This window comes from Pteropus alecto, unplaced genomic scaffold (assembly GCF_000325575.1).
Source record: "Pteropus alecto unplaced genomic scaffold, ASM32557v1 scaffold76, whole genome shotgun sequence".
In the NCBI taxonomy this organism is placed as follows: Eukaryota; Metazoa; Chordata; class Mammalia; order Chiroptera; family Pteropodidae; genus Pteropus; species Pteropus alecto.
The window spans coordinates 2,107,681-2,127,798 of record NW_006443138.1 but is presented as its reverse complement, the minus strand read 5'-3'; the positions used below and the strand labels follow the sequence as shown (position 1 = coordinate 2,127,798).

Here is a 20,118-nt window from a genome sequence, read left to right as displayed (position 1 = left end):
GAGAAGGGAGAAAGAGAAAAGAGGGAAAGGGGAAATAAAATATAAATATCTGATCCATATCAAGATCATTTTTCAAACTAACTTGCCCCTTTCTTGGAAGTAGACACCTTCTACCACTTCACCCCGCTGGCTGAGAATCACGACGGGAAAGGGCTCCCTTCCTGATAGGATGCTGTGAGCTTTTTGGGAACAGTGGGTACTAATGCAAATCACTCAGCTGGTGACCTCCACCTGCAGTTCTTTGTGGGGCTGAGTTTCTTAGTGTTACTTACCCTGCTCTCCCAGTGCTTTCTAGGGAGCTCAGGACCACATCCTGTCATCTTGATGGGATATCCCTAGTACCTGTCTAGCCTGGTACCTGATACGTGGCAGGCCTTCTGTAAATGCATGAGTATCAGATAAGCTTTTCAGTTACGTTCAGTTTCCTTCATACAACAGGAAAATGGACAAATGTGTTCATTTGTTAAAAGAGCATGGATTTTTCCAGTTAAGCAAAAAGTTCAATTTACCAGGCCATCATGCTCCTCAAGCATTTCAGTTCATTAGGGCTTGATAGTTCTGTGATATGCAGCTGGCAAGTTCTGTCATTGTAGCTGCCGACCTATTTAAAAGCCACTCTGACTCTAGTTGACGGCCGGCTCGCCCCGCACCAAAGCAGCACACCACCCCTGTCTGAGGATCCATGATTTCTTGAGAAGTCTTTTGAGCTGCAACACGTCAGCCCTGTCTAGATCCTTTACAGGGGTTTTCTTTTTCCTCTCACCATACATCTACCCAGAAGTTTCAGAATACTTTCACTGCCGTTACTTTTTATTTTATTTCTGCCAATGCTTTTAAGGACTTGTGTCAGTGACACCTTCATACTCTGTAAACAAGTTCAGTAACTAGCGGAAACATCAGATTTCTCTGGGTGAACACAGCCAACCTGTGCTTCTTCCAGCCAGAGGAGGTGCCACTGCAGGAAGGAACACAGATGAGCTACAAGGGACTCGGAACTTCACATTTAGAGCTGAACACTTCTCAGCTAGAAGGGAGCCAGTCCAGCCTCCCAGCAGAGCGGAGAGTTTCTGCAGCCCTGAGCAGAGGTCCCCAGGCTCACATCACATGTCTGTGTTCTGCCCGCTTTGATTCTTGCCTTAAAAAAAAAAAAGTGTCATGGTCTCATTTCTACTTTAATGTAAACCTGCCCACCTTCTGATCTGAAACCAGCTCCAAACTCCACAGCCTTTTTTGGAAACTAAGAGGATGATGATGATGGTAGTGTTAGATGACAATGTTTCTCAGCAGTTATAAGTTATTACCCAAGCAGTAGTGAGGATTCAAGCTCGGGTCTTTGAATCATGACACTACACTGGAAGACGTTACTGATGATCCGAGCGTTAACCCATTGAACTTCATTCCACCTAGAATGACCTTTACTACGTCCCTCTGTGTTTACCTGTCTTGATGCTGCACATCCTTCTGCAGAAGAAGTTAGTGCCACCTCTAAGGAACCTTATCAGCAGAATTTTTACCTCCTCTGAATTACAAAACCCATTGTTTATGTCTTCAACACGTGGCCATACTTTATATTTTGTTAGACATGTGCCTCTTCCCTCCCTTACTAAGCTCCTTTATAGTAGGGATAGGCCATAGACATTTGTCCCCCATAGTATGGTGTCTGCACACAGTAGGCACTCACTAAATGTGTAAATTAAATCTGTGGCATGCCAGGAGGTATTTAGGTTGGCCGTGTAGGCATTAGTGTAATACTCTTGCTTCCTTAAAGCATTCAGAAAACCAAATGGTGGTGGGGTCTCAGCCCTGAGGTTTCTGTGTGGTTATAGCAAAGTGATATATTCCTTTCCACCCAGAGGGAATTTGTGGAGATAATAGCAGTGTAGGTTACCGAGTTGCTAATTATTTCTTCAGCTATAAAATATAATATATGAGATTTGAGAAGACAGGAGCTGCCACTGACTTCTTTACATCTTTTACTAGTGCCTTATCACAGAACCAGACATAGCTGGTGTTTAGCAAATACTCGAAGAGTGGGTATATAACAGATGGACAGATGAATGGATAGATGCTGTTGGATTTGACGTGAACTGATTTTAGTAGCTGTAGACCTCACACGTGTATTGGGTTTCGTTTACTGGACACCCTTCCCTTCAGTTTCTGTAAAAGAAAGCTGAAGAGAGACAGCAGCGACTCATAACACTTAAGCTACTTGGTGGAAAAGCCACTCGTTAAGGACAGAAGTGATCCTGGTGATCCTTTCCTTGAAACAACTACCCACACACGTTAGCGGCAAGGGACGCCAAGAGACTGGAGGAACTCCTAGCCCGCGGCAGCTGTGCAGTGATGGGTATGCTTTCTCTGTGTGTGTTTCTCATGACCCTCTGCTTCTACTCCTAGGCGCGAGTAATGGCAACTATCGGAGTGACCAGGGGGCTGGGGGACCATGACCTGAAGGTGCACGACTCCAACATCTACATAAAACCATTCCTGTCTTCGGCTCCAGAGGTACCACATGAAGTTTTTGTTTCTATTTTGCACAGTAAAATATTTTCTTACATTATTCCTCCCGTGGCTCATGCCCCATATCCAGACAGTAGCCAGCTTGTGTCACGTGTACTTCTGCAGCAGCTCTCATGTCTGTTTCTTTTTCCTACTCCATTCTCACATCTACTGTCTGGTTTCATACCCTCATCGCCTCTGCCCCGATAGCTGCATTGCCCCCTAATGGCATTCCCTGCCTCCTCAATCCACCCCACATATTGCTAGAAGGCAAGTTTTCCTAAACAACTCCTCTGACCTTGTTTGCTTAGAAGCCTTCAACAACACCCCATGGCTTGGAGAGTAAAGCCCAGACTCCTTCTCTTGGCATTCGAGGATCGTTATAAGTTGGCCTAACTTCTTAATCTGATCTTTGTTCCCCTACATCAGCCAGAAAGAACTTATTTCCTTTACATGACCTTCAGTTTCCCATATTTACTTAAACTGTTCCTTCTACCTAGAATGCCCTTCATGCCCATCTCCAAACGTCCAAATTCTCTTTTTCTCTAGGATTTAACTCAAATGTTTCTCCGATGGAGCCTCCTCTAACTTCCCCTCTCCCACTAGAAGTAAAGTCTCACTTTACTCCACGATACTGGAGCAGTTGCCTCTTAGGGCATTTTCACTTTCTGCCTTATAGCATAGTTGTTGATGTATATACTTTCTCCCCTCTTAGATTTTAATTACCTGAAGAGCTTGTATCATTTGGTCGATGTTTGGAGAAGTTAATGTAAAGACAAGTTGTCGTATATTTGGTTAAAAAATCATTTTTCTTACACTACAGGAAACAATATCAAGTTCCCTTCTAGAGTATATAATTTAGAAAAGATTTTTGCTTCTAAGTTATAGCAAATTCTAATGGTAGTTTAGGGGTATATTTTTCTCACATAACAAAGAGGCTGGAATCAGGCGGCTGCTAGTGTTGGTGCAGCACCTCCACTGTGCCAGAGCTGACATCTCTGCTTCCGACTTTTCCTTCAGTGGTTCCAGGATGGAGGGGGCTGCCTTTAAGTCCCAGCAGCTATTCTCTGGCATCTCACTTGCCAGAACTGTATCACGTGATCTCCCCTAGCTGCAAGGGAGGTGGGGAGAGAGCTTTAACTTTTTCAGTTTCTACAGCAGAGGGGAGCCAGGGAGGAGCAAGTCGGGAACCAGCAGCATTTACGTACTGTGTAATTAACTGTTAAAGCAATGCCTTGTACTGGAGATGCCCAGAATGTTTAGCCATAGCTCCATCTGCATGTTCTTTCCAAGGAGAGGTGCTGTTTTAGCGAAGGCTCTTTTCGTTGGAAGAAACAGAAACCCACTCGAGCTAACTCAAAATAAAGGAAAAGTTTATTTTAATGATATTGGAAGAGACGTTTATGGTGTCCACAAAGAAGAACCCTTGAACAGCCAGGCTCTATGGGAGGGTGGCTCTGGACTCAAGGTGGCCCTGGAAAGCCTCAGCAGTGGGAGTCTGTTGCCTCCATGAGGGTGTTCTGCCATCATTGTGGCCAGCCATGTTCTATATGTCTCTGCTGCCAGTCAACCCAGTTCTCACTCTCTCAATTCCAGATTACCAGAGGAATCTCATTGGCCCAGTTCACCTTTCATATTAGGCCACAAGTGACCTCCCAGCCTGTAGATTGCCCCTTCGGATTGTAGGCACACTCCAGAGTCATCAATGGGCACAGTCACCCAGGCCCATACCTTGGCAGAGCTGTCAGAGGGGTAGCTCCTTTAGAGTCCTTTATTGCTGAGGCCGGCATCCAGAATTTGCCTAGCCACAGGAGGTTAGGAGGCAACCAAGAGGGAGCTCTCTAGTAAATATCAGGCATGGAAGACACATTTCCTGATACCACCCAGCAGTTCAGGTGAGGTCAGCTTGGTGTAAATAATTAGCATTCATCAAGAGCCTGCAATCGTCTCCTTTTTATCCCTCGTAGCAATTCTGCATGACGAGGACCATTACCACATAAAATGTCCAAGGTCCCCCAGCAGCTGAGGATCCCTGGTCCCTGTATTCTGGCCAACATCAGGATCCATGAATTACTGCTGAAACTATTCTTGGCCAGAGAAAAACAATAAATACTAGACTCATGGATGTCTGTATTTTCCCCCTTTGTAGAGAGGCATTTATCAGATATATTAAATGGTGCCATCACCTTTCTATTTTTCAGAAGGGACAGTTGAAGTGTGATTCATGTTCCTGGGGTAGGGAGTGTCTCAGGAAGCACTAATTAACCATTTGCTTCTTTAAGCAGAGTGAAAACCACCTCCTCACCCCCCGCCCGCCACCCCCGTACACACATATGCTTTCTATATAAAGTGAGAAGAGGTTTGCTTTGGTTTGAAGGAGAATGATCTCTGTGCGGTTGGATTATAGACCTTCCCATCGCTCTGCTGCTGTGGATCGCAAGAAGAGGTGTACAATATGGGCCTGTGTGGGAGACGCCCTGATGGCTGATGCAGCAACCCCGTTGGTTGATCAGAAACCTCATGCCACCTATCTGGAGTGATGCTGGTTTGCAGGGAGGCGGGTTGGTTGTTTCAGCATTGGTGAGGAATAGGGAAGATTCCAAAGGAAATCGACAACCTCTGAAAAAATTTAAATGCCCTTAGAGAGGTGTAGAGTTGAATTAACTGTAGAGTTTTTCTAATAACAGTAACAAGTCACAATTGTTAACTACCTAGTCTGTGCCAGACGACGTAACTTTTTTTTTACACCCACCATTTCATTTAATCCTCAGAACAACTCTGTGTGGTATGTATGATTATTATACCCATTTTACAGAATGGGAAATCAAGACCAAGAGAAGTGAAATAAATCCCCCAGGGTTGTGTAGTTATTAAGTAACAAGGTGGTATTTGTACCTGGGTCTATCTAATTCAATCAGAGTCTGTAGGGGAGCGAAGCTAAGTTCAAGGACATTTCTTTGCACAGTGGCCAAGGTGCCTACTGAGTCTGATTCGAGGGGTTCTGAAGAGAGCTTTGTCTTGGGACCTCAGTGGCCAGAGTTTTTCATAAAAATACTGCCGGCCTCAGACTGAAGTTGTGGAAAATAATGGTGTAGTAGAAAAAGTAATTGGGAAAGACAGTAATGGCTTTTAGTGTGTGCCAACCTAGGCCAGACAGAATTGTGCAAAATAAGATTGTGCGCCTATAATTTAGCGTAATGGGTATGGAGCGTAGATCCCAAGATTCCTTTGCGTGAGATTAAAATTGTCGTACATTTTAAATGCTTCCAGATGGAGAGGCCTTAGCCAGAGCCAGGAAAGGAGAGGGGTAGAGGGAAATGGAAGAGCATTTTGAATTGGTTACTACAAGGAGTGCAGAGGAAAGCAGATGGACACAGGGGATCCCTCATTCCCATTCCTGGGTCAGCGACTCTTTTTCTCTGGGGGGTGGTGTTAAAGTCGGGCCTTAGGGAAACAGCCGTGGCTCCTGTTGGGCGCCCAGAAAGCCAGGTAACTTGATTTAAACCATCTAATGAAGAAGAACTGGCTCCCTTCCTGTCTTCATCCACCCCACCCCCAGCCTACCCTGGCTTTCTGTGACTTCCTAAGAACATTCCTCCGCTATGCTTCATCTTTGCCAAGTGTGGATCTTTATTTCACATTTGGGTTCTAAATTTCAAACTCAGCTCAGTCTGGTAGTTTTAACGGTCGGGGGGAAAAGGTGATTTAGTTCTAAGAAAAAAGGCTCCAAAATCTTCTTGGAAATCAGCACTGTTCCCTTCATCATTGTAGCTCCTAATTCGATTTGATGAGTTAAATAAAAATAAATAAAAAACATGTGGATCGAATTTACGTAAAAAATGCACAGGGGTTTAAAAATTAGAGGAGGGTTTCTAGCCAAACACATTTTCGGTTTTGCTAAACACAAGGCGCTGGAAAAATCTCAAGTTTGCCAAACCCGAAGAGCAGCCGCCAGGTTTGCTGAGCCTCCCTCCCCTCAGATCCTCCGAGGTCTCCAGCAGGGATTTCTGGCCCAGAACTGAACTCCACAAGAGGCCCCCACCAACCATGGGCAGGCCTGTTCATCGAGGGTGGGAGGCGGTTGGCTCTCCTCTGATCTCAGCACCTTGTTTGCTCTGAGTAACAGCATGAGATGCAGCCTGTACCCCCCACAAGGGAACTGTGCCCAGCCAGGTCCTCTATCCCCTTGCTCGATGGAGCTCATCACCGTTCGCCTTTTTCCTACCATCCTAAAAGACTTCCAGTGGAGAAGAAAGGGTGTGTGAACTAAAGGCACTGGCTCCCAGCCGCTCTGCGTCTCCTTTTCCAGCAGTTCTCCCACCCCAGCCCAGCACACATATCGTGTCCTATTACTCGGGCCGCTTGGCTCAGGCCTGCAGCCTAAACTTCCAGATGTTCCCTGCTCCACGCCCCTTTCTGGCCTGCGACAGGCCCTTCCTACAGCTAGGATTCCTCGTAATGTCACTCTTGCTTTCTGGCCTCTACTCTAAGACTGCGCTGTTGCCTTAGCCCTCTTTGGGGCTCTCGGAAGAACGAGGTCTTTCTCTGCATGGGGGCCAGTTTGTAAAGCCACCCCCTCAACTCAGCAGTCCCCTCCACCCACCTCTGCTAGACTGAACCACGAGGAGCCCAATTTCCTTTCGGCTTCATTTTTCTTCTCCTTAGTGTTCAAGATTCTTGGCAGCTGCTTTTTTGTAACTCCAGCTCAGTCGTGTAACTCATTCTTGGTTTTCTTCACCGTTTTTCTTTCATCTGAAACAGGCTTCTCTAAAAGAAGGAAGACGTTAAAAATCTAGTCTTTGAATTTGAACTCCAGCACCAGCATGGCCTGTGGCCTGTACAAGTTATTTCAGCCTGTCTTTCCCCTTCCTTCAGGTGGGGTGAAAATGCCTGTATTGACAAGGTGCTGGGAAAAGCAAATGAGAACATCTCTGGAATTACCTGGCCAAGGGCCTGGTACGTGGCAGTAAATACAAGTCTTCCTTCCCCACAGGCTTTTAGGCTTGCTTGGCACTTAGGGGTTCTCAGGATTGACTTCCATGTTAAGAGAGAATAACTATTTTATTTGGGACTCCCCTGTTGGAGCCCATGAAAACATGGACGATATTTAAGTTCTCGTGTTGACATCTTAACTTTTACAGTCTTCTGATTCTTGGTAGCTTTTCATGCCCCGAGTCAAAATCCCGTTTGAGGAAAGGGCATGTTTTATCATGCTGTGTCCTTTCTCCAGTCTGGCTAATTCATAAGAAACAATATTGGTGCATAATGACATGAGATAGTGGTTGTACTACTATATTAAGTGAAACAATATGATTGTATATACAAAGAGAATGATCATAAACAAGTAAAAAATGTATGTGCATATTTATACACATATATGTGTCTATATATAAATCTGGAAGAAAGTTTTCTAAAGTAGTAACAGTAATTATCTGGGTGGTAGAAGAGGAAAAACTTGTTTTAAAAAATTCCCTAGACCCCTCAAAAATACCTTAGGAGGCAGTGTGATATAGCTGTTAGAAACTCAGACAGGTCATCAGTCTTGGCTCAAAGTACTATCTCTTCCCTTCCTTGCTGGGTAACCTCGAGAAAGTTACTTTACCTAAATCTCAATGAAAGGAGGACAATGCGGTTGCTATACTCAAGAACCTAAGGAACAAATGACCTATATAAAGTACTTAGTACATAAATTGGCATAATAAATATTAGCTCCTAGTTCCTCTTCACATTCCATCAAAACCACAAAATTTCTCTTTACATACAGATCATGGGGCCATAGCATTTATGAAGTAGAATACTGGGGATATGTCCTCAAGGAACTAGAGTTTTGGGCCAGTTGGAAGGAAGGTGAGAGTAGCCAAAGAATGATCAGAGACAAATCCTGTGGTTCCTGCTTCCTAAAAGACTAGGGGAAGTCAGAGAAGGGAGAGACAACGAACGATATAATCTGAAGAAGGAAGTGGAGGAGGAGGAGGAGGAAGAGGAGGAAGAAGAGGAGGAAGAGGAAGAGAAAGAGGAAGAAGGAAGAAGAAGAAGAAGATACATAGGGCAAGGAAAAAAAGGAAGCAGGAGTGAGTCTGGTGTGAAGTAAAATTGGCTTGACAGGGCCATGGACTTTGGAAAAGTAGCTTGAAGGGCTATTTGCTATAATAAAGCTAATTATGGAGGGCCTTGAACTGGACCCATGGCAGTAGCTAAGGTCTTCAGGAAGGGGAGAGCATGATCAGCGTGGCAGTGAGAGCCTTAGCCTGTAACAACAGGTAGATGGGGGAGCAGAGGGTTGGGGAGATGCAGACACGGAGACCGCTGTAGAACTGAAACTCTGGCATTGAGGAGCTGAGCTAGGACAGGGACTGTGAAAAGTAAGAGGAGAAATACCTGAGAGACATTTCAGGGGAAAACAAACAAACAAACAATGTAACAAGAACTGACGGCAGGTTTGATTTAGAGGTAAAGCAGAGCGAAATTAAAAAGATAATAGTAAACTTTGCTTTCTAGCCTATGAGAAAGGAAGAATGTTGTTGCTTGCTGGGGTCTGAAGAAGAAAAATAATTTTATGCTTTTTTCCCTCTGAGTTTTTTGAACCAATTAAAAAAAATAGACATAGGAGTCCGATGAAAATAACTTTATAGCTAGTATAAAGCTAGCTTAGAAACCACGGTTTGGATTTAAGAATAAAATGGACTTGTTATTCTTCTCCAGCCCTCAAATTAAATTTACCCACTGAGCAACTGTGCTCTCCCCGCCCCTGCCCGCCGCCCACCCCGCCCCGACACACACACACAGGGAGGTCTTCCTATTTTTCCACCTGCTGCAGGACTGGAGCAGAGGGAGCAAGTGCTGCTTACAGACAAGAAAGGACAAGGAGACATCTCCAGAGGGCTCGGTGTCCCATATCACCGATCCTATGGGGAGAGAGAGGGCCGGGAGTGTTATAGACACTTAAATACAGTGCCTTTGCTCACTGCAAAACAAAACACCCCAAAACCTAGAGGCTTAATAGAACAATTTATTGTTATCTTTCATAGTTCTGTGGCTTGACTGGGCTTAGCTGGGTGGTTCTCCCTTGGAGGCTCTTGCATTGACACAGCTGGATGTCATTTGGGGCTGGAGTCAAGTGAAGGCTAGATGGGCAGCAGTCCAAAATGACTTACTCACATGGTGAGCAGTTGATGTTGGCTATCAGCTGAGAGTTCAGCTGCAGCAGCTACATATGGCCTCTCCATTGGTTTCGGCTTCTCATGGCGTGGCAGCTGGATTCTGAGAGAAAACATCCCGAGAATGAGTGCTTTAAGAGTCCCAGGCAGAAACTACAAGGCCCTTTAAGGCCTAGCCTCAGAAGCCCCAGAACATCAGCTCTGTCACATTCTAGAGATCTAGGGGATTGCTATGACCAGTCCACATTTGAGGAGAGGGGAAGAGCAGCGTGCTCGTATAGGGAGGGAAGGGACTGATGGCAGCCACCTTGGGGACCACCGGCCTGTAGAAGCTTCCTCCCTGCTGTGAGGTCTTGGGTATTAAAGCAGTGATCATCTGTCTTTCCAGTGCAAACTAACAAGTTGAGTTAGCTGCTTAGTTAATTATGAAAGGAAACCTAGCTTGTACTGTAGAGGCAGATTTACAAAGAAAGTAATACCAGGGCCCTTCGCTCAGACCAGCCCTTATGGAATTCTGGTTGTTGCTGGGAAACGGAGAATGTTCTAGATGGCAAGGAGGAGCAAGGTTACAATCAGGAATCTTCTGTAGACAATACTCAATACAAAAGGACTTCAATTTCCAAGATTCCAGTGGTTCGTCACAATTTCTTTTCTTACTCTGAAACATTCACATTAGTATCTAAGTGTGTATTCTTAATTATTTCTATATTCTTTTTCTTAAAAAGCTCCCAAAATTGTATAAACTTCAGGCCTCACAAACCATGGTTCCCCTGTACAAAGTGAAAATGATGAGTTCTGTCAGGTGCTTTGATGGCAGTTTTCCTCCCCACCCCCAGGTTGATTGAGAGATAATCGACATATAGCATTGTACATGTAACATTAATAATAATGGCATGTAACATTGTAAGATGTACAATGTGTTGATTTGATATATTTATATATTGCAAAATGATTACTACCATAGCATTAGCTGAACAGACATCACCTCACGTAATTACCATTTGTTTTTTGTGGTGAGAACATTTCAGATCTACTATCTTAGCAGTTTTTCAAGTATATAACACGCTGTTGTTAATTATAATCATCAGGCTGTGCATTAGATCTCCAGAACTTACTCATTTTATAACTGGAAGTTTGTCCCCGTTAGCCAATACCGCTTCACACTGCCTGCACCCCTTCCCTCCCCCAGCCCCTGGTTACTACCACTCTACTCTGTTTCTTCAAGTTCGGCTTTACTGGCAGTTTTCTCAATGTCACCAGTCTCACGTCTGCATCATCTCATATATCTGTCATCTCAGTTGGGGTGATATACCCTTGGGGCTATATGATCCTCTCCCGCCACCACCACCACCACCAGCACTTGGAAAATGTTTTGAGGAAAGAAAACATTTCTTTCCCCAAAAATCACATGTGAAGAGTATATAGAAGCTGCTTTGATTCTGGTGCCATGTGACTTTTCATAGGAGTGATTTCATGATTTAGCTTGTCCGTTTGCATCTCTAACTCATGAGTCTTTCTGTAAAAATCACTTATAAGCATCTGTGTGTCATTTACATGGGTTGTTCCCATTGGACAGTGAGTTGAGATTTGCTAACCAGCTATTTGAATAAAACCAGAATTTGAAATTTACTTTCACACACACACACACACACACACAACCCCACTAGCTTGACAACTTATAAAATTGATATCCACACAAAGGGAGCCATTTCTCTCATTGGAGATTATTTCCCTCTGACCCCCTCCTGAAAAATAATTTCATTCGAATTTTACAGTTAAACATGCAGTATCTTTTTTTTTTTTTTTGCATTGATTTATTGCATTAATGTATATAAGAACGGTTTGAGAAGTCTGTTAAAAATGCAAATCCCTGGAATCCATTTCCTGGAAAATCTAAATCACTAGGTCTAAAAATCTAAATCACTAGGTCCTAGCAATTTTCAAATTTTTAGACAATTTTGAAGCAAGTAATTCAAAGACCGCTTTTCGAATAACACTATCATAAGTCATTCTTCACTGTGATTCAGGAACTTCAGTTTTGCAATCCTAAAATGGGTTTGTGATACATCTGTGCTTTAGTCCTGGATGCAAGATTCATTCTTACAGCGTATGGTGGCTCACTGCCAGGTCGTTAAGATAGAGATCCTGCACACCTCCTTCTCCCCTTGAACACAGGTCTGCTGAGACCTGGGCTGTTTGCTACCAGAATAACTGCAATCAGTGGGGTTTACTGCCACACAACAGGTGTCCCACAGTTTACCAAGGATGATTATGCCTCCTCTTTTAAGGCCAAGATACATAAGTCAGTTGTTCTCTTGCTCACTTATGATCTCTGAAAACCTGCCATTGTGAAGAGTCCCGTGTAGTGCTTACATGCTATGGTTATTTTCGGTCCTGATGGCCAGAATTGGCAACTAGAAGAATACTGAGTAGCAGTCATTTCATTATTTGTGTGTTAGGTGACCATATAACTTATCCTCTCAACCAGGGCATTTTTGAGAGTCAAATGGGACACTATTAATAATTGTGCTGGAAAGCAGTACAAACCAAAACCGTCTCAGGCAAACAGGGATGTATGGTCTCTGTGTATGCCTCACCTGCCTCCTGAATGAATTTGATACAACTCAGTCCATCTACACTGCACCCATGTACTCTCACAGGCTGGGATTTCTTCGGATCCTAATCTCTGTAAATGGGCATTTTAGTGAATGCAGACTCATTCCTCAAATGATTAATGAGCTACGTTCAAGCCCATTCATTCACTGATTCATTCACTGAGCCTTGGAATCAGTGGTGGACAAGCCAGTGGAAGCCCAGAGAAAGCAGATCATGGAAGTGCCCCGGCGTGTAAGTTGAAAATCCCTTCCTATAGCTTACCTCACTGAGTTGTAAGCTTCGGGACTCATGTGGAGAAAATGGAAACCTATGCTCTAGCAGCCAGCCAGACAGTGGGTACAACTTCAGGCTGTCTTGACATTGATATTTTATCTGGTTTAGAAACTTTCTGAGATATTAGATTGTATCAGCTCTCCAGAGTCAACTGTTTGTAGCCTCCAAAAAAAAAAAAGAAACTCTCAAGAATATCTGTGGTATAGTGCAAGTAGAAGATTATACCCACAGCCAAAACAGCCAGCTCCTTTGGGGTGGCATGAGCAACCAACATATTTGTAATACTTAAGTGTCCCTTGATTCATTTGCAGTCAAATGCTTTGAGGTCATGTGGTCAGTCACATCAAGGTCTAACTTATTCTATGATGAAAGAGTAGGAGAATGTTAAGCATCCCCAGTGGCTACGTCGTCCTGAGCTTTCATTTCACAAAGGGCGACATTGAAGATGTGAGAAGCCATGCCTCATCCCTCACCACTTCCCAGCAGAAATCCAGCACTTTAGCCAAACCAAAGTATGGAAAGCCGCCAAGCACACCAGCCTTCTGTGACATCCCCAGCCTTTGGCCCTCGCCATTCCCTCTGCGTGTAAGGCATGTCATGTCCAACGCCTCCTCCCTGACACTCTCCATATGACAAATCATTAGTTCATTCACTGTTCCCAGCAGGGGTCAGTGGACCGAAAATGCAGAGGTGGGTCTCAAACCCAAGTCCTTTGCCGCCAAATTCAGTGTGTGCTTCATGACATCATGTAGTTTAGAGAGAGTCACAATGGCAAATTTGGATGCAATCTTGGTGGCCTGACAGAATGCCAATATTGAAATAATCTACTTAGTTTATAGGACCACAAGGAAATATGAGAGTTTTATTTTCTTCTAGTACAAGTGCCAAATTCAGAGTTCTACAGGCTGAGCTTTCGATTTGGCCAAATGGGGCAGAAGGGACAAGACTTTGTATGCTCCTTATTTTCCACCACCTATTGGCAGCCTTTACCTTGAGAACCACCTGACTTTTCTGCCAAGAACACTTCAGAATCCCAATCACTGTCATTTTAAATGAAGACTTCTGGAATGGAATCCCAGCTTTCTCGAGCCCACTCTTACTCATCTCCTTCCATCAACTAGCTTACTTTCAGGTGTATCGCCCTGAGATCGGTCCCATAAAAAGTAACATGTAGCGCATTAGAATGTGTCATTTCCCTTCCATATGATCTCATCTGGTCTTTAAAACAGCTTTGTGAGAGAGGTAGACATAGGTGTTTTGTTTTGTTTTGTTTTGTTTTGTTTTGTTTCCCATTTTACAATGAAAAATTGACAGCTAAAGAAAATAAATGGTTTGTCTCAAATCCCAAAGCCAGTTAGAAGCAGAGACCTGAAGTGAGGGCTTCTCATAACAAAGGCAGGACTCTTGCTCCTCCAGAAAGTCAGGCCTGAGCTGTGGGAACTCATCATCCTACACTGAGACCTTAAAAGGAAAAAAAGGTTTGGAGAATTTGCTGAGCTGATAAAGATGTAAAAGCTATGAGCGCATCATAGAGAAGCAGCCGAGATTTGGCAAATGAAAGAATTGATGGATTCTTTTTTAAAGTAGTTTTAAGAGGCCAGTGTCAGCTTACAGTAGCATGAGCTCTCTTAACATGCTACTGAAATTTCGTCAGTAATAGAGCAAAGATGCGAATACATATTAGACAAACGCTGAAATAGCAGACTGCGGCTGAGCACTAAGTGGAGGTGCTGCATTAAAGAGCTGCTTGTCACAAGCTCCTGTGTAAAATAGGTGCCCAGTGATGACATTAAGGACCTCTCTAAGTGCTCTGAAGCCAAGGGCCCTACTAGAGCAGTCAGCACTTGGCTCATTCAGGGGTGCGTTAGCAAGGCTCTTCTCTGCCCTCGACTCAGTCCTGCTCCCTCCTTGACACTGAGCGTTTTTGTTAGTTAGCAGCTCCACTGACGACAGGGGAAGAAAGGGAAAGTCTGCTGCTTCTATTAAACATCAGTGTGTCACATTTTGGTGACTGCTTGGGCGTATCCGAGTTAATAAGCTAAATCTGTTGGGCCACCATGAGCTTGGGGGTCTTTTGACTGTATCTCATATGTTGAATTTTTTTTTTCCTTCTTCTCCTGTTTACTCTGTCTCAAGAAGAATGTCCTGAAAGATACTGCTAGGCCCACAGAAGAATGCAAAATGGGAAGCTGGTCTCCAGAGGTTGAATCTAGGGGGTGGTGGGGGGGAGGATAAGATGACCAACTCACTGGATGTTCATTTTAAGCAGGGCAAGGGTAAATGTCCAACAGAGAAATGCTTCCCTTGGTTATTTACTGAATGGTTACCAAGTGCTGGGCTCTCTGCTCTGTCGTGGGGACAGAAACAAATAGGACAGCTTCAAACAACTAGAGGAGCTTATTGCCTAGAATAGGGTTTTTAAGGCTCGGTTCTCCTACCACTTGCATCGGAATTACCTGATCAGTGTTTAAATAGGCTGATATCTGGGCTCACATCTACACAATCAAAAATTTTAAAGGTGGACCCTTGAATCTGAATTTGTTTAATTAGCACCAAGTGATTATTAAACACATTTGAATTTGAGAATAACTGATTTTGTGGAAGAGACAGACAAGTGAACCCAGACTGGTATAAATAGGTAAATATTGTGGAAGGATTGTGTGTGACTGTGGGGGACCAGGGAAAAGAAAGATGCTGCTCTTTGGTCTTTTTCGGGATTTCTTTGGCAGCAGAGGGTGCCAGACACACTCTCAATGCAGAGAAGTGATGGGTCCCCGAAGGAAGAAAAGGAAGGCACCAGAATAGACCTTGGCAAAACACTTCACTCGTTCAGGTCTCCGTTCAAATAGTGCCTTCCCAAAGAGGGTCACCATAACCACATCTTCTGAAATGACTCTTGTCACTCTCCTTACCCTGCCCGAATTTTCTTCAGAGCACCTACCCACTTCTGACACTGGAATTTATTTGTGTTCTATCACATCTACTAGGTTAGAAGTTGTGAGATACTTTGTTGTTTTGTTCACGGCTCCAGTTCCTGGAGTAGTTGGCACATAGTAAATGCTCAATAAACACATAATGAAGGCTCCAGGCTGCCAGATAGATCCATACAGGCCTCATCCCTCAGCTACCCATATTATATTGCTCTGAGAAACTGCAAGAACCTCAAGGATTCTTGTGGCCTCTGTCCCTTTCCCAGCAGATGGGAACATGGGAAAGAGCCACTAGAAGCCCTGACCATGTTCTCCAGCTCACCTTCAGACAAACATTTGTGTAATACATGTCTCCCCTCCCGAGACCTGCAGAGATTCTCTCTTCCTGATGTCTGAATCCTGAGGAGCCTCAGAGCCTATTAGGTTGATGTGAGTCTTCTTGGAACATTAAGAAGCTATTTAAGGAATTGAACAGGAAACTTTGGGGAGAGGAGCGTGGTCTGATTGAGGAGGGCCAACAACAGCTTCAGGGAGGGAAGGTCAGGACTCCGGGGCCCGCCGGAAACCTTTGAAGCCCTTGCCACTGGGGAGGATGAACATGTGGTGGGATGTCTTGCGTAGAAGTCCAGTTTTTCTGAAAGCTTTTTCACAAAATGTTCTGCATCACAGGTTAATGTATAAGACACGAGTTGTAAGTGGAAAGTTGGCAAAGTCTTTTGGAAATTGGCTAAAGGGCAGGAAACAAAGGGTAGCAGTAAAAACCTAAAAGGATGTTAATTAGGGAGTACTTCAGGGAATTTGGTTGAGACCAGCTTTTTATTATTTACGTAAAAATTACTTGGAGAATGGTACTGAAAGGGATACCGTGTTGGCTAGTGAAACTGTATTAGAGAGCTGTGTGGGAATGTGAATGGTGGAATTAGGGAAGGATTCAATTTAGTGATAGAATTGAAAAGGAGCATTTTCTAACATGTTTCTATTTATCAACTCACACCCATTCTGTTGGCCAGATTTCCATTTGAGAAGTGGGCAGGGCAGTTTCCCCTTAAGCAGCTCTAATCTCCACATTTTGGGGACCGGCAGAAAGTACTCGAGGAGATATTGGCAGCCTACACAGAGGGCAGGTCCTGAAATTAAATGGTTGTTAATTTCAGACCTAGAAACCTCTCTTTCGGAAGGAGTTGGAAGGCAGATGGACAGTTACAAGCATAAGATTGGACCACCTGACGTCCATATCTTCTCAATTCCCCTCTTAACGTTTTCTATACCCTGGAGCGCAAATTATCACAGAAATTTATTGTAGGAATACCCCGATAGGAAGCTAGCAGTCTATCTTAAGCAAAGTTATTACCTATCGAAAGTAACAACAACACAGTGAGCTAGAACTTGAAGTTCGGCGCTTAGGAGTGACATTGGCTAACCTCTCTGTAGCTTACCCTAGGGGTAGTCTATGTAGGCATCACAGAAGGCACTGAGCCCTTGATTTCTTCCTTACAGACCAACAGGAATCCTCTATAGCCTTGGTACTCAAAAGTGGACTTGCATGCAGCATCAGCAGCACATGGGAGCAGGTTAGAAATGCATCCTCTCAAGCCCCACCCCAGAACTGAGTTAGAACCTACATTTTAGCAGGATCCCCAGCTGAGTCCTATGCACATTAGCATCTAAGACACACAGGAACCACAGGAAATAAAGCAAAGGGGATTTGGTTGCTTCTGTAGAGTGAAAATTGGACCAAATGAGTTCAGTGGCCTAAGGACAGAATTCTGGCATTTGAGACTTTCTGGTCTGCTGCAAACTTAAGATTCTCTCCCTCTCTTTTCTTTAATTTGGCCTCATAAGGCACAGTGCCTTCACTAGTACGTAAGCTTATCCTTAAGTGAACACGCCTTTTGAGAAAGTGTTAAAAGCCAGTCCAGTACCGTATACTCCTGAATGCGGTCCATGCACTGGGCCATTAGCTAATTGTTGCCATCTAGTTCACAGGCCACAGAGGTCTGGCACCTAGAGGCTGCTTTTCATTTTTGCTCATTTTCCAAGGGCTCCGTGGGTAGTTGTGGGATATTTTGTTTTTTTTCTGCTGCTGGGTATAGACTGTTAGTCCACAGGACCAGCCCTGTAGCCTGGCCAAATCTTTCTAAAACATAGGAGGCTTGATTTTCCAAGACATGGATTCGAACAGTCCGTAAGCTTCTTAGAATTGTATTCTTTCTAGATGTGAGATGAAATAATAATGACTGTGGTGATGGGGCACAGGAGCAGCTGTTTATATGACTTCCTTCCTCTCCCTTTCCTTCCCATGGCTTACAGCTTTTATTCAGACTCATTTTTAGAAAATAGGATCGGGTCATAAGGGGAATTGAAGGAGCTGGAAGATGGATGAAACTAACCTGCCTTTGTCCTCGGCTCATGAGTGGTATAGGCAGGGGCCAGATTAGGAGGGAAGAGCAAAGAATCCCAAACTCTTTCTCTCTCCACCCCACCAAAGCAGGAGGAACAGAGCTATGGCCTAACCCTAAAAGACTTGATTTTTATTCTTATTAGTTTTGCCAAGATTACTCTGTTCTTTTCAAAGAGTTTAGGTAGATGTTGAAATATCCAAGTCATTCCAGGTACTAGAGATGAGGAAAGACTTAAAGTTTGCCAAGACACACTTTGGAGATTCAGACTTAGAATACATTTTTTGTCATCGAGGCTAGCTTGAGGCTCCTCAAACCTGAGTGTAGCATCAGAGCCCCATCCTTACATGAGATGTGTCCCCTTGGGCCTCAAACAGGTCAGCCAAAGGGTGATTCAAGTAAGTGCATTGAATAAAGTGTATCTCCTTAGGCCTAGACCAATACATACAGAGATACTAAGGATCCTAGACTGGCCTTATCTCCCTCCAGACTGAGAGCTCAGAAGCAGGGAAATTTGCTATTAATCTTTATACTTAGAGCACCGGCCCAGAGCAGGCCTTCAATTAATACTGGCAGAATGGATGTGCAAAGGGAGGAAGGAAGAAAGTCTTTGGCTGCCCTTGTGGCCAGCATAGTGCCTACTGTAAATCAGCGTTCCAGCTACATCTCGAGAATTACATTTTCGGTTAATTTCTTCTTTGTCAAACTTTTAAGCCCACCTGTTGAGTCCCATATGTCTGTACAGCAAGTCTCCTCTGGAGGCTGTCTCTGGCCACAAAGCTTGCTATACAATCAGGTACCTCAAAATGTGTACCTGAAAATCCCGGGCTTGCGCACGCAAAGGGAAGGGAAATCAGAAGCCAGCTTATTAGAGGGAATAACGTGTTCCCAACTTCTTTACCTATTTCCCGTTTGCCCTGAGAATACTTGGTGGCGCTTGCGGCTGCAGCATTTATCCCGAGATAACTCGCAGATTACAGTCCTAACCTTACCCTCAAAGTTTGCCACGAACTATCTTGCTTTTATTATTATTTTCGCATCACTCTAGTATAGAGATAGTCTTTGGAAACAAATGACATCATTCTAGTCACAGCATTGTCTTTATTTTTATTATTTATTATTTATTATTATTAATGCCTATAGCACTCAGTCTTCCTAGGTGGTCTCCCATCCAAGTACTAACCAGGCCTGACCCTGCTTAGCTTCCAAGATCAGACATCGGGCTTGTTCAGGGTGGCATGGCCGTAGACCATGGACCCTGGCTCCACTGGACCTTCTGTGTGGAAAGCAGACGTGCTAACCGCTACACTATGGAACCACATCAACAGCGTTCTATTTTTAGTAGTGGTATTTCCATTTACAAAATATAGGAATTCTCGATCATCAAGAATGTCAAATCCTAGAAAACGTAGCATTCCTATGCACAATGTTAACATCCTTCTCAAAGAGTTATTAGCCAAACATTCATTTGATGAATCAGATTTACACACACATTTCTGTTACAGTGGCATTAAACAAGTTCTGCTTAGAAATAACTACAAGAACAGTTTTTTAATTTTATTTTCACACTGAAAACCAGCCAGATTTGCTTCAGCCTCAAAGACCGTGTTTATGTAAAATAATTAAGTAGGACTATTCCTATTCTCTTCAGGTAAGAGTCTATGACCTCTCCAAATATGAGCATGGAGCAGATGATGTGCTGGTCCTGGCCACTGATGGACTCTGGGACGTTTTATCAAATGAGGAAGTGGCAGAAGCAATCACTCAGTTTCTTCCTAACTGCGATCCAGATGACCCTCACAGGTTTGTGCATTTCTATGGCTGTAGCGTTATTCCTGGAGCAGTGTTTCATGATGTGACTGAAATAAATAATCTTTACAATTTAATCATTCACGATGTATAGTTGAGCTGATACGGATGGTTTAGAAACCAGACTGCAGAAGGGACTTCATTTCTTATTACAGGTACTTTCACAGCCAATTAAAAAATCTTCCCTAAGTTGAACCTAGATATAAGAAGTAAAGAATTCAATTTGTAAGATATTTCAGTATCTTAGTTCATGCCCTCTAGAGTGGGATAGTCTAATTTGTGATTTTCCTGAAAAGAGTGATAGCAAGTGCTCCCAACAAATATTTTCATCCACTGGGGAATTGTTTCTTTTGAGAAACATTGAAAAAGAAGAGAAAGATTAAAGTAGGTATTCCTTCATAGCATAATGGCAATGTAAATGGTCTAGACAACCCT

The 20,118-nt window shown here is 43.8% G+C and overlaps 1 protein-coding gene and 1 long non-coding RNA gene across 5 annotated transcripts in view; one reads left to right on the top strand and one right to left on the bottom strand.

Annotated features, from left to right (window-relative positions):
• The window catches only part of PPM1H (protein phosphatase, Mg2+/Mn2+ dependent 1H), a 257,658-nt gene that overhangs the window by 189,331 nt on the left and 48,209 nt on the right, over positions 1 to 20,118 (top strand). For all 4 annotated transcript variants that reach the window (XM_015598468.2, XM_015598464.2, XM_025041056.1 and 1 more), the window contains exons 8-9: positions 2,398 to 2,505; positions 19,526 to 19,677. In XM_015598468.2, coding sequence (XP_015453954.1) covers positions 2,398 to 2,505; positions 19,526 to 19,677 — 260 coding nt within the window. The remainder of the gene's footprint in view (positions 1 to 2,397; positions 2,506 to 19,525; positions 19,678 to 20,118) is intronic.
• LOC112472279 overlaps positions 9,489 to 20,118 on the bottom strand; it is a 71,770-nt gene continuing 61,140 nt past the window's right edge. The window contains exon 2 of the long non-coding RNA XR_003043605.1: positions 9,489 to 9,759. This is a non-coding gene — a long non-coding RNA (uncharacterized LOC112472279). The remainder of the gene's footprint in view (positions 9,760 to 20,118) is intronic.